Source organism: Miniopterus natalensis, chromosome 10 (assembly GCF_054644295.1).
Source record: "Miniopterus natalensis isolate mMinNat1 chromosome 10, mMinNat1.hap1, whole genome shotgun sequence".
NCBI classification, from domain to species: Eukaryota; Metazoa; Chordata; class Mammalia; order Chiroptera; family Miniopteridae; genus Miniopterus; species Miniopterus natalensis.
The window spans coordinates 61,374,998-61,388,030 of NC_142090.1; the positions used below are offsets into that span (position 1 = coordinate 61,374,998).

General features: G+C 37.7%; 1 protein-coding gene across 1 annotated transcript in view; it reads left to right on the forward strand.

The window, feature by feature from the left end:
* DYNC1I1 (dynein cytoplasmic 1 intermediate chain 1) overlaps positions 1-13,033 on the forward strand; it is a 246,074-nt gene that overhangs the window by 1,792 nt on the left and 231,249 nt on the right. The window contains exons 2-3 of the mRNA XM_016218881.2: positions 4,739-4,853; positions 7,662-7,752. Coding sequence (XP_016074367.1) covers positions 4,739-4,853; positions 7,662-7,752 — 206 coding nt within the window. The remainder of the gene's footprint in view (positions 1-4,738; positions 4,854-7,661; positions 7,753-13,033) is intronic.

The following is a 13,033-nucleotide window of genomic DNA, read 5'->3' on the forward strand; positions in this document are numbered from 1 at the left end:
TGCTGAGAGACAGAAGACAGTAAACTCAGGGGTTATGCACGCAGGCTTCTGAGTGGAACCCGGCTGGGAACCTGGCTCTGCCCTTCTCAGCACGGCCTGGACCAGGGGTGAGATCTGCTCTGAAACTGTTTCCCTCTGTAGAATGGAGAAAAGAGTGGCGCCTTTCTCACGCGTGCTGTGAGGACCCAGCAGGCACTGTAGAGCAGTGAAAGACACAGAGCTGTTATTGGCGCCTGAGGTCAGCTCCCAGAGTAGGAACAGGCAGCCCTGTAGATGCCTGCCCATTTATCAGGATCGCTCTTGGTGAGGCCATTTTCTGAAAATGCCCCATTATTGGAAGAGTCTTATAATTCAAGGCCTCTAGTTTTCAGGAATTATAGCATTTTGTTGCTGAAGGAAACCTGGAAATAATCTATTCTGATCCCTCTTTTTCAGATGCTCTTAAATTCCAGAGGCCTGAGCCTTCTAGGTAGCAGCCCTCTCTCTCTCTAGTCTCAGGACACCCCCCACATACTTCCAGCCAGTTGTCCAAAGCAAAAATCTGGGGTCATTCTTTCGCTACCCCATTCCCCAACTTAGAATGATCATCAGGTCCTAGATAGACACAACACTTTTTCCCAGATTTTCTTCCTCCCTAAAAGCCACATTCCAGCCAGGCTTAACTACGTACATATTACTGATGTGATATTATGTAAGCAGTTACATAATATCACAGGCAGGGAGTTTGTGAATATTTTTCGCCCCCTGCTTTTACTGCTCTACTTCTCTCTATTGTCCTTCACCTGACTGTTAACCACATGTCTTTCAGTTCTCATCTCAAATGTCACTTCCTCCAGGAAGTCTTCTCTGATGCCTTTCTGCCTCCATGACTGTCTTCACTTGTCTTTCACTTCTAATAGAGTGTCAGTTTTGAGGACAGGGCTGGATGTTTTGCACCATTGAGCCAATGTCTAGCGCAGATGTGGCCACTAGCAGTAGGCCTTCAATTAAGGATTATACAGGGGCAGGCAAAAGTAGGTTTATAGTTGTAAGTACGCAAAACAGTTTATTTTTGTATTATTATTTGTTAATTACTGTATTATTTACCTGTATTACAACTGTATGAGTGAATGAATGAATACATAAACTAGTTAGGGCAGACCTGAGATGCTGGTCACACATCCTTTCAATGAATCTGGGACTATTTCCTGCACATTTCCTTGGAAGCTGTTGATCCTGAGTCTACCCATAGGTTGGCCACTGTCATTGACTCCTGACAATTTTCTAGTTTTTATGTTGTTTACGGAGAGTTAGAAATAGCCTTAAGCTTACAGGTTTGAATTTAACTTTATTTAGGCTTATATTGTAAATAAAACAAATTTGGAATAAAAAGGAAACAAAGTGATCTTTGATGCTAATCTGAGTAACTATTTTTGCCATGACTGAAAGCTAGTGTGAGTAAGGACCACCCAGGTTGATTGTCCCCACAGAATCCAGAAAACTGTGTACATGTATAAAATTACCACTCTCTGCTCCTTTGCATGTCAACTGCTTTCTTGGTTGTGGTATTATGGATGAAATCTGATTTTAAAATAAATATAGTGGCTGCCATTTAAGACACAGCCCAATTTCATGAAAAATTGGCCTCATTGCAATGAGGTGTGCTTAATGGGGCCACCCTGAAGTTTCGTCCTGTCCTTGGCCTTCTGCCGAATTGCTGCAGGGTAGGATGGACAGAGGTTTCCTGGCCTGTCCTCACTTGTTCCTCTAATAACACGGAGTTGCCTCTGGAAAAGTGACTGATAATTCTCAGCTGACAATTTTTCTTTGTTCGATTATTTTCCCTGGGTCTCAGCTGTAATTACCCTTCACAAACAGAAATATCATTCTCTGGGGAAGGCACCTTTAGCATATCTTTAATTACTAGTACTGCAAAATCACCCTTTATGGAGTCATTAAAATATATTAGGATTTTGTAGTATTTCTGTGGAAAAAATGGAAAGTTTCATGATTAGGGTATTTGGTGTAACTGTCTTAGGTAAAGTAACATTTTGTTTAATGTTAATTGTAACAGATAAGAACTGCCTTTATTTTCAGTAAGCTCCAGTAACTTAATTTTACATTTTTCATGGTCAACTTTGAGTGCTGATAGCTTTCCTAAGCTTCTGTTACAACGGAATTGACATTTGCCCTTATTAATATATATCATTATATTCTCTGTCTCCTTAAGAATTAAAAAAGATGGGCCCAGGCCAGTGTGGCTCAGTTGGTTGTGTGTTGTCCTAAGCACTGAAAGGTTGCGGCTCATTCCCAATCAGGGCACGTGCCTCGGTTGTGGGCTCCATCCCTGGTAGGGGGATGCAGGAGGCATCCTATTGATGTTTTGCTCTCAAATCAATGTTCCTCTCTCCCTCTCCCTTTCTCTCAAAAAATCAATAAAAAAAATCTTTTTAAAAAAAGCAGGGAATGAGCTTGAAGGTGGAATTCAGGTGTACTTTTTTTGCACAATGTATGGTTATGCATGTTGACATGTGATTTGCCCTCTAGAATATTTCCTGAATGCTTAGTGATTAACATTAGAATAAATTATTTAAAAAAAAAAAATGATTCTTTGTCTTTCTGCATAGGACATACATGACAGAAAGTTACAGGTAGTATGCCCTAAATTTATTCCAAAGGGAAAGATTAGGTAGATCTTTTTCTGTTCATGCTATACAAGCTGCATTAGGACTTCTCTGTTGTCCTTCAGTAAGTTTTTGTTGAAAGAATGAAGGAAGGTTAAAGATTTTTCACTTTTGATCTTAGAATATAGAAATGGCTTTGTTATGAGCATGGGGTCACTGCAAGTTTGGATGACTCCTTGTAACAGTGGTGTGGTAAAGGACTTTCTGAATGGGGTACAGTTGGTAGAAGGTTCTATAGCTATAGAATAACATTTACCAAAGGCAGATAGAATTCATTCGTTCATTCAACACATTTTTATTGAGCATCTACTATGCGTGAGGCCCTGACCTAGATGTGAGGATAGAGTGGTGAACAGAATAGACACGTATCTGCTCTCAGTAAAGCTGATGGTCCAGCTGTGGCTTAACTCTTCACTGTAAAACCCATTATACAGTTCCACATTGGCTTCCTAGGATGAATTTTGCTTATCTGAGTTCTTTCATTTGTATTTCAGCAGCTGCTATGGTAATTCCCCTTTCTTTCTTTGTCCCTCTTTCCCTTCCATCCATCCGTCTTTTAACTCGGTGATATGTGAATGTTGACATAGCTCCTTGCTCTGCAAGGTCCTTTTTCTCATCTCAGTTCTGCCTTTGCCTCTGTTGTACGCATAAACTTGGAGACTTGCTTCAGTAGTTTAAATGTTAAAACTGGAAAAGAACGTGAACTGTGATATCTTCACTGATAGAGATCAAACTGCCTTCAGAATTTTGGGTTACGAGAGACTGCCCCAAATCCTCTCGTACTCTCACTAGACCTTATCGACCTCCATAATGGCTGGTTTCCTTCTAATGACAGGTAGACTTCAAAAATATGAGTGCATTTTAAGCCCAAGGCAAAGAATAAGAGAAGTGTTGAGCTCAGCAAAGATGCATTTTGCTTATAATCAGGGCGTAGCTTCCCGTCCGGGAGTAAGTCAGCGGTGCGGGAACTCTTTTTGCTTCGGATGCCAGGACGTAAATGACACTTCGCTGCTTCAGTGCCATCTGCGCTCCCGAAGGAGGGAATGTGCCTGTTGGGGTGCCTGTTGGGGTGCCCGGCTCGCCCCGGGGAGGAAGGTGTGTCTGATAACGGCACCATTGGTTTTTGACAAGCTTCAGGGCAGCCTCACTTCCCTAAACTCGCAAAGCTTTGTCGAGAGGTAGCTGCACATCAAATAAGATGTGTTTCAGACTTGGGGCAAATGCCTTGTCTTAAGAAGTAACTGTGTTATGCAAAAGAGAAAAAGACCTGAATGTTCAGTTCCCCCAGCATCCCACCACCAACCTTCTTTAACCTGTATTTGGACTTGTCACTATCCTGTAAAACACAAACTGGGCATAGGATCTGACTGTAAGAGGCTCACATAAGATATGATTTTTAGACAGAACTGGGGGAAAAGTGATTTTTTTGTTCTATATTTTTCTATACAATTTTCTATTTTGAGTTAATATATACAATGGAAGTCTATGGAAGTCAAAAGTAACACATAACAAGACTTATATTAATATTGTTTACATGCCTTAGAAACACTTTAGCACGGTTTATTTTAAATCGTGGTAAACTTAGATTGCTGGTATGAATAGTGTATTTTAGTGACCGATTTTCATAGCTAATTTTCATAGCAGAACATTTTCATAGCAGATTCCAATAATTCCTTGTTTGCATAATCCCTAACATGGGGGAAGGTATTACAAACACACAACCATCAGGAACTGATAGCATGTTTTCCCAGAAGGTACAAGGAGGTCTGAAAAAGCAGACGGAATTTTAAAAAACTAATTTGCCTTGATGGTTTCTCCCCAAACCAGTGAGAGAAACTTTTATAACCATGTGATAGAGACAGGAAAAGCCTTCAACCCGAAGAGAAAGCACCGGGTTGGTAATTATTAAATGGAGCAGTTACAGTCCTTTTTAATCCTTTATACACATGATTATATCTATTTAGGGTTTTTGCCTGATCTTCGCTGCCATGCATATGCCGTTTTCAGTCTCAGCCAGGAAAAGCACACACGCAGTTCTGTTATTAACTTTTCTTACTGGCATCTACTTTTGAAAGGCCGACATGCAGCAGAAGAAAGAGCCAGTTCAGGACGACTCAGACCTGGATCGCAAACGCCGGGAGACGGAGGCTTTGCTTCAAAGCATCGGTATATCGCCGGAGCCCCCTCTAGGTACTTGCAAATGCTCTGCGTTACTCTTTCCTTACATTTTAACTTGCATGGGATATACCATGTCCAGCGTTTACTCTTCTTTTACGTCTTTTTTTTTCTTATTTTTTAAGAAATTCCACAGCTTATGGTTCAGGCGTATTTAATTTTGGAATTGAGGGGGCTGGAAGTAGATGGAAGGACAGGTTGTAGAGTTGTTGGCAGTTGCTGCTTATTGACTGATTATGTGGTCATCTGGCTCCACTGTGTTACGATTAGGTTATTTTATACTTGTTAAATGAATTGCCACATGGTAAATTCAAGAAATATTGGGATTTTTTTCTTAAATGGTTCTTCGTTTCCATTGCCGAATTCCAACCTCTCTCTGCCAACCTAAATACGGTGAATCTGGTTATGAATTTCATAACCACAGACATAGTTATTCCATGATGAAAATAGAATGTTCAGTGGGAAATTTGAAGGAAAACTTAAAATGGTGACGGATTAGCAGCTAATTAACAAGTTTAAATTTATGTGACTATTGTATATCTTGGTTTTATTGCTAATTGGCATTTTCACTATAGTAACCCTCCTCCAACTCATTCATTCCTAGTTAATTGTCCATGATCTCATTTTATCACTTGCAGTTGGATATTGAACTATTTGTTTTATTTGTGTTGAAGGTAACCTATACATATTGTGTTTATTCTGTCACTTAACTGTATATTTCTCATATGATAAGTTATTTTATTTTTCTTTATCCATTTGCTTTCCTTACATTTCAGAGTAATCTTAGGGTGACTGTAAAACTATGTAATATCCAAGATAGTTTAAAAAAACACTTTTAAAACAATACATATAAATAAATAAAATATCAGGTTGCTTTCTTAAAATGGTCTCTTTCCTTTTAATTTTATCATTGGCTTTTATATTAAATAAGTGTTCACTAATTTACATAGTTGCTTAAACTAAGAACAAAAATTATCCCATGTACAATAAAATAACAAGTATTTATATCAATGTGTCTAAGAAAAAGGGCAATATTTAATAAGCTTACAAATTATTAAGTGTTGCTGAATATAATTTAATATGTACACACAAAACTAAAACACCATGAGGAAGCATTTTATAGTCAACTTCAATTTGTAGTAGGTAAAATCATGTCTAACAATGATTGTAATAAGCCTCAATAAGGTATTGATTATTTTGTTTAGCTTCTTACGGTGTAGAAGATATAACCTGTAGGATATTTGACTGATGGACCATCTTGGATGAGTTTGACAAACTTAGTTGACATGTGATATAAATGAGACACTTTGTAATCAATTCTATTTTCCCCTCAAAATAGCTTTGCACAGTCTTGCAATGTGAATGAGCACTGGTTAAACACAATAGTAGTATGTCCTGTTGTTCCCCACCCTACATAAAGCCGGCAAATAAACTTTAAGAATAAAGCAGTTAAATATCTCTAAACCATAACCAAATTCTGAACTATCCCTGCATCCCTACCAGCAGGCCTTGGCAAGGGAGGACCCCGTTTTGAATTTCCATCCGTCTGTCTGACTTACCCTCTGACTTACAGTGCAGATAATCAGGGAATTAATTGTGGGACCACATGAAAATTCCTAGTTTCTTGACAGATCTGCCATTGTGTTATAGGATTTGGACAAAATAGTTAAACCCTTTACCCTATTAAATAAATAAAGGGAAATTGCACATGATTGAAACCAAATGGGAATCCACACTCATGGACTGAGGTTTCTTTCTGCCCATATGGCTTCTTTGGCATGTGTGATATTGAGAACCCGTTGAATTCGCCTGGCCTGGAGCCACCGTGGCTGTTTGGTGCAGCTTCTGTCTGAAGGACGTTTGGCGCGTATCTAAAGGATAGAGGGGAAAAAACACATTTGCATTTTCTTTAGCTTTCTTCTTGCGTTATCCTTGCTCTCAGATTTTCAGCTGGCACTGACCTCGATCTCTCAACTCATTCCTCCTGTCTCCAGAATGGCAGTTTGCTTATGTGCACATGGCAGTGCCATCCTGAGCTGCCAGAGGCAAAGAACACAAGTCCCAAACACAGTAAACAGTACAACGGGATGAAACTATTAATTAAATGTAAAAATAAAGCACCCTAGCATTTTTCTTTGTTTTGAAAGAGATTTTTAAATTACCGGGTTCAGCATTTACCATCCCTCTGTCACATAGTCTCTCTTAGCAAATACAGTTTATAATCCACGGACAATAGAGTTCCCTCAAAGACATACAACAGACTTTTCTGACCCTTCTTGACCCTTAAATGATCCAGAATCACTTCATAATCTTGTAAAGTTTTATAGACACTGCATTTTATTTTTTAATAGGTCACATCTATATTAACAAAATAAAGTGGAGAATTAGAATTATCTGGATAGTTCATACTAGCAAGATGTTAAACTTGAATTATCTGGATGCCTATTTTGATTCTCCTTTTTACTTTGTTAAGGTGGACATGGCCTTGGAATCCCTAAGTTAATTCTGTCTAAATTCATTTCAAATTTTAATTTCCAAAATATAAAAAATTCACTTGACTTTCTTCCTTTTCTTTTCTTTTCTTTTCTTTTCTTTTCTTTTCTTTTCTTTTCTTTTCTTTTCTTTTCTTTTCTTTTCTTTTTTTTTTTTTCTTCTTTTCTTTTCTTTCTTTCCTTTTATTTTTATTTTTTCATATCCCATCTCAATCTCTCCTGGCCATATAACCACTTTAATTTGGGCCCATTTGATTTGTCTGACGCTGCTCTTCCCCAGTGCAGTCGCTGCATTTTTTAACATGGGATACCTGTTATTTTCATTATTTAGTCCCAACCCCTATGTCTCCCTCCTCGAAATCAGTGAGCACTCCCAGTGAAGCTGGAAGCCAAGACTCGGGCGACCTGGGACCATTAACAAGGTAAGAATTGTCCCTTTACAAAAGCCATGGTGGATGTCAGTAGTACCAAAAAAGAAAAAAGGAAGGCTTAAACACATATACCACTTGGTTGTGCACTGCTAAATGGGTGCGCACCTGCATGTATACTCAGTCGTTCTATGTTTAACTTTATGGTGGCTTGCTATTTTAGTGGTAAAGCAACAGTTTTGAACACTAGAAATTATAAACTTATCTATAATCCTTCTTTGAGTGAGCTAATTAACACCTGTGTGTTGTTTAGCAAACACAAACATATGCTTTAGCTTGGGCCTAAAAGAAAGCAAGGAAGGACCAAAGACAAATGGAATTGGTATCTGGGTTCTCATGATCTTACTTCCGTGTTGGTTTCCACGAGAATCTTTGTGACTAGGACACTGAGATGTTCTAACCCTAAATTTCATTTTTCCAGCACCGTTTTGTCTTGATTAATTTGAGAACTCAGTCCCCAAAGTGTTCCTATTCTTATTACCAATTATGATCATCCTCAGGGTTGTGAGTCGATTGCCCAACTTTTATGACACCTCGGCTGCTTGAAGATTATGTAACTTCTGAGAGCCGATATAGACAGTCTCTAATTTGACCCCTGAAAGGATTCCATAAAGTAATGATGTGAAGAGGGCAAGGAGAAGGCTCATTGATATATGTGGAGTCCTGGTAACTTTCTTAATGCAGATGCTTTCACCAGGATCCCCACAGGCAAGTGCCCATAGGCAGGTGATATGAGTGGCGCCTGGGGGCCTATGACAACTGGTTAGCAAGGACCTTGTTTGTAAAGGCCGGAGGGTCTCCTCACAGTTCAGGCCGGTTGAGCTCATGGTGTAATATGGACCCAGTTTTTCCACATATTTCCATTTTTCATGAGAAACTAAAAATCCAAGTATTTGTGCAATAATCTCCAAGTGTCAAATGGCCATGACTTTGTTAGAAGTAGTTGTGGCCCAGATTTGGCCTGTGAGTTGGCAATTTGTGACCTTGGTCTTTTACTCTTAATTTTTTGTTTGTTTGTTTTGTTAATCCTCACCTGAGGATATTTTTTTCATTGCTTTTAGAGAGAGTGGAAGGGAGGAAGAGAGGGGGAGAGAGAGAACAGACATGGATGTGAGAGAGACACATCGACTGGTTGCTTCCCGTATGTGCCCCAACTGGGGTGGGGAGTGAACCTGACACCCAGGTACATGCCCTTGACGGGAAAGCGAACCTGTGACCCTTTGATGTGCAAGCTGATGCTCTGACCAGTGAACCACATTGGCTGGGGCGACTCTTAATTTTTTAAAGAAAAACATAAAGTACTTTAGTAAATTTAAAATAAGAGAAGAAACAATCATCCACAGCACTACAGTTCTAACAAATCAGTCTTGTGTATGTACCTTTCAATCCTGTCTTCCTGCATATATTGCTACTCTATGTGTTACTGGGGGAGAGGTATAAAATTTTGCATTTTTCTTTTTCCTCTAAACACATCATTATAAGCATTGTCTTCAGACAGTGCATTGTTTCCATTTAAGCCCAGTTGATTTTGGTAAAGGAAAATATGGAAATGAGAATAGTTTAGTATTAGCCTGAACTATAGAGTTGTATTTTTTTTTTTCCTGAAACCAACATGTAAGACTGGAATTATCCAATCCTGTTTGATAATATCCGCCTGTTGGTGTGTTTCAGATTCGAGTATGTATTTTGTTTTGATAGGGCATTTTGAAACCAGTGGACACTGCTTTCAATTTGAGAAGGAAAGTAGAGGTTTTTGTGGTTTATTTTAGCAAATAGCCTTTGTGATTTGGGGCTGCACATGTCTTCTCTCATCTTTTGCTTTGAACACTTCAAAAGGTCTTTGAGGGGAAAGGAAAAGTAATAATAACACAGTTATGTAAGATCTAACATTTATATAAGAGTTAGCTGGCACAACATAATCACATTCCTTAGGGGTCCATTGGCCTATTATTAAGTTAATATATTTGCCTCCTTCTGTGCAATGATGCCATTGTGTCCATTAATGCTTAGCTTCCAGGGGTGCAGTTAGCAGCATTAAATTTTGTTACTGAGTTCACAGTTAATGAGACCTTTTGAAAACTTTCTAGAGAAAGCTGTCCTATGCTGTTAGCATTCTGGGGACTGCAGCAATTTTTCCTTCTCAGAGACTATCACTCTTCATTTTTTTCCCCTTTCCTAGATGATTTTTTTATTAACTCAAGAAATCCCTTTGGAAGAAGTCCTGTCCACTCCTATCCCACACAAACTCCAACTAGCTTCCATTCTTTATGGGAATGTTCTGGCAAGAGTAGACAACTAGAAGTCAATGATTAAATTCCAATGAAATCTACCTAAATGTAGGTTCCATACGAATGCAAGAAAATTTGCATTAAGGAAATCATGATTTTTAGAAAAACTGAGCACAAAGTTTGCTTGAGGAGAAGGCATTAGGAATAGCTTAGTAAATCTTGCCCGTGTTTTGAACTTAGGAAAATTCCACGCAAATTTATGTCTTTGCTTTCATAAAATAGATATGAGAGTTAAATTTCAGAAGAATAATATATTTGTTTTAAAAATTACACTTGGAATGCATTTTTCTGTAGAAGAAACATCTCTGAGACAATTACTATTAACACTTCATAAAACATGAGACTGGGAAAAGAGCTTGGTAATTCCTAAGAATATAACTCTGTAGTCATAAATTTGTCTATTTGTGTGGAATTTAGACTCTGAAAATGGAAAATCTTTCAGAAGATAACTTAGGAAACAAATTAACACACCTGGTCCTAAATAAATTCTTCATTCATTTGCCAAAATTTCAAACCAAAACTAAAATTTTCTTTACAGAGCCAAATTGACAACATTTCTTACATAATCCCTATAAGTGGTCAGTTTGCAAACTGGCATACTTAATATACCTATTGTAAAGAAAAGTTTAAAACAATGCTTTTTAAAAATTAAGTGTAACAAAATATCTTTTATTTATAAGAGCAGTTAATTTTTTAAAGACTGAATAGAGAGATGGAAAATATAATAAATTTTCAATTATAGTAGTATGATTTAATTGTTTTAAACGTAAAGAGTCACAGTTTGTTTTGCAGTATCTGCTTCTGTTGTTAGGGCCTGCTTCTCACTTTCAACTCCATTTGTGGTATTTTACTCTTTGTCTTAATCAATTTTAGTTGAACTAATTAATCATTTCTCAGTTGATTATAATGGACAAATACCAAGATCAATATTATTAATAAAACATTAGAGAGACTAGTTTTACTTATAAACATAGATGTTAAAAAATCCTAAATTTGCTGTATACAGCTGGAACTCAACACAATATTAGTGGGATACTATGCCATGGTTAATTTAGGATTTATTAAAAAATTCAAAGATATTTTAGTGTAGGAAAAGGTATTAGCATAATTCAGCATATAGAAAGGTCAAAGAGAGAAAAACAATCATTGCAATATATACTGAAATGGTACTTGAGAAATTTAAACATCTATCCCCATATTTTAAAACTAAGTAAACTAGGAATAGAAATATATTTTTTTCAATAGGATGAATAGTAGTCCCAAACCAAGAGCCGACCTCTTTTAAAAATTTATAGCCCTTAAAGAAGAATGATTGATGTTTAGCTAAATCTGTGTCTCTCTTTCTCCAGACATGGCAAGTTCTTTTCAGACAGGGAGTAAGTGATATTTGAGGTTGTATCTATATAGTAGGTATTTGACAAATGTTTGTTGAATGAATCATCTATTTCCCATATATACACACATACATATACCACCATATATGTGGTAAAAGATAGATTAAACAAACTGTTAAACTTGTTTTTGTAATCAAGCATCTTTATTTTACTATTTCGCTACATTTTCATCTTTTCTAATATCTGTACTATCTTCACTTTTTCCCAATTACAGCATAATTCCACTTGTACTAGAATTGATGTCTGGCCTCCCAGCCATCAGCTCTATTAACCAAAACCCTTATATGCATGGATTTTCTCTAGGGAGGTGAGGTCCCCTGAAAGGGGACCTAAATGCAGCAGATGAAGAAATGTTTTCTGAAGCCCTAAACAAGGGAACAGAGGTACAAAGGAAATGGGTTAGAGACCATTTAGGGTTTCAGCTTCACGTATATTCCAGACTAGCATCTGGGATGAAGGCGCAGATGTCTGCAGATCTCTGCTGATCTCTGCTGTTCAGTTTGAACACTAGGCCTCCATATAGTTAATATTGTTTCATGTTGACAGAATACTTTGGTAAAATCCAGATATTTGATAAATTCTGCCTTTCCTGATCCACTACCTAATGAATTCTTAAGTAAGGAAACGAGAATAATTTGTTCGTGGTCAGTTTGTGTGGGCGGTACCTGGTTACCCCTTTTTTTACTCAGTGATTCCAATGGAGGAAAATGTGCTAAGAAGCCACATGGGCTTAATGCCCAACAGAAAGTCCCCAGGGCTTTCATCTTTATCTACAGTCAGATTCCATAGGATTCTTTGGCACTCTGTGAACCTCACAAAACATTTGACCCTTTTTTGGTGGAAACATCAGCATCTTCTAAGGTGCTCTGATGAATCAGAGGCTAAAAGAAAGAAAATAAAATTTTAGTAAATGTGAAAAAGTACAATAAAGTAATGCAAAACCTTGGAGGAAATTTAATAAAACTATTACAGTTTTGTACACAAAAAATTCCCTAAATTATCATTATGTAAAGAGATGCTACCAGCTCTTTGGACTTCAGAGAGCCAATATCACTGATCCAAGGCTGTTTAAAGTCAGTCTTTTTGGAAATTAAAATCAAATGTACACTGTAGGATTTTCTCTTTATGTAGCACATTGCCTGATTAGTTAAATGTCTTTGATATCACTCTGTCTTCCAGAGCGTGTGCTGTGGGTACCCATATGGTTATAGCAGCACAGGAAGCATCTGTTTTAGGAAGGGGTTGCTGAGCTTTCTTCTGGAGAAACTGCTTGCTTGACAAGAGCCCTATGATGGGAAGTCTTACATTTCTTTTTGAACTCAGCTCCAGTGGACTTCCCGTATGGCTTAGTGTGGCCCAGTCCATGTTAGGGCTTTGATGTTAGGCAACAGGGAGGATTCTCCCACAGTAAGTTCATAAAAAGGCTTTTAAAAAAAGAGCTTGGTATAAGACTTTATTGCACTGTTTCGGTTTTATTCCTGACATCAGAAAATTTCTATCATCATCATTGCCAGTCCTAAGTAAGGAAGTAATTGAGGCTGGGAAGTAAAACATTAACACATTATTTAAATGCCATCCTTAATTAATGACTGT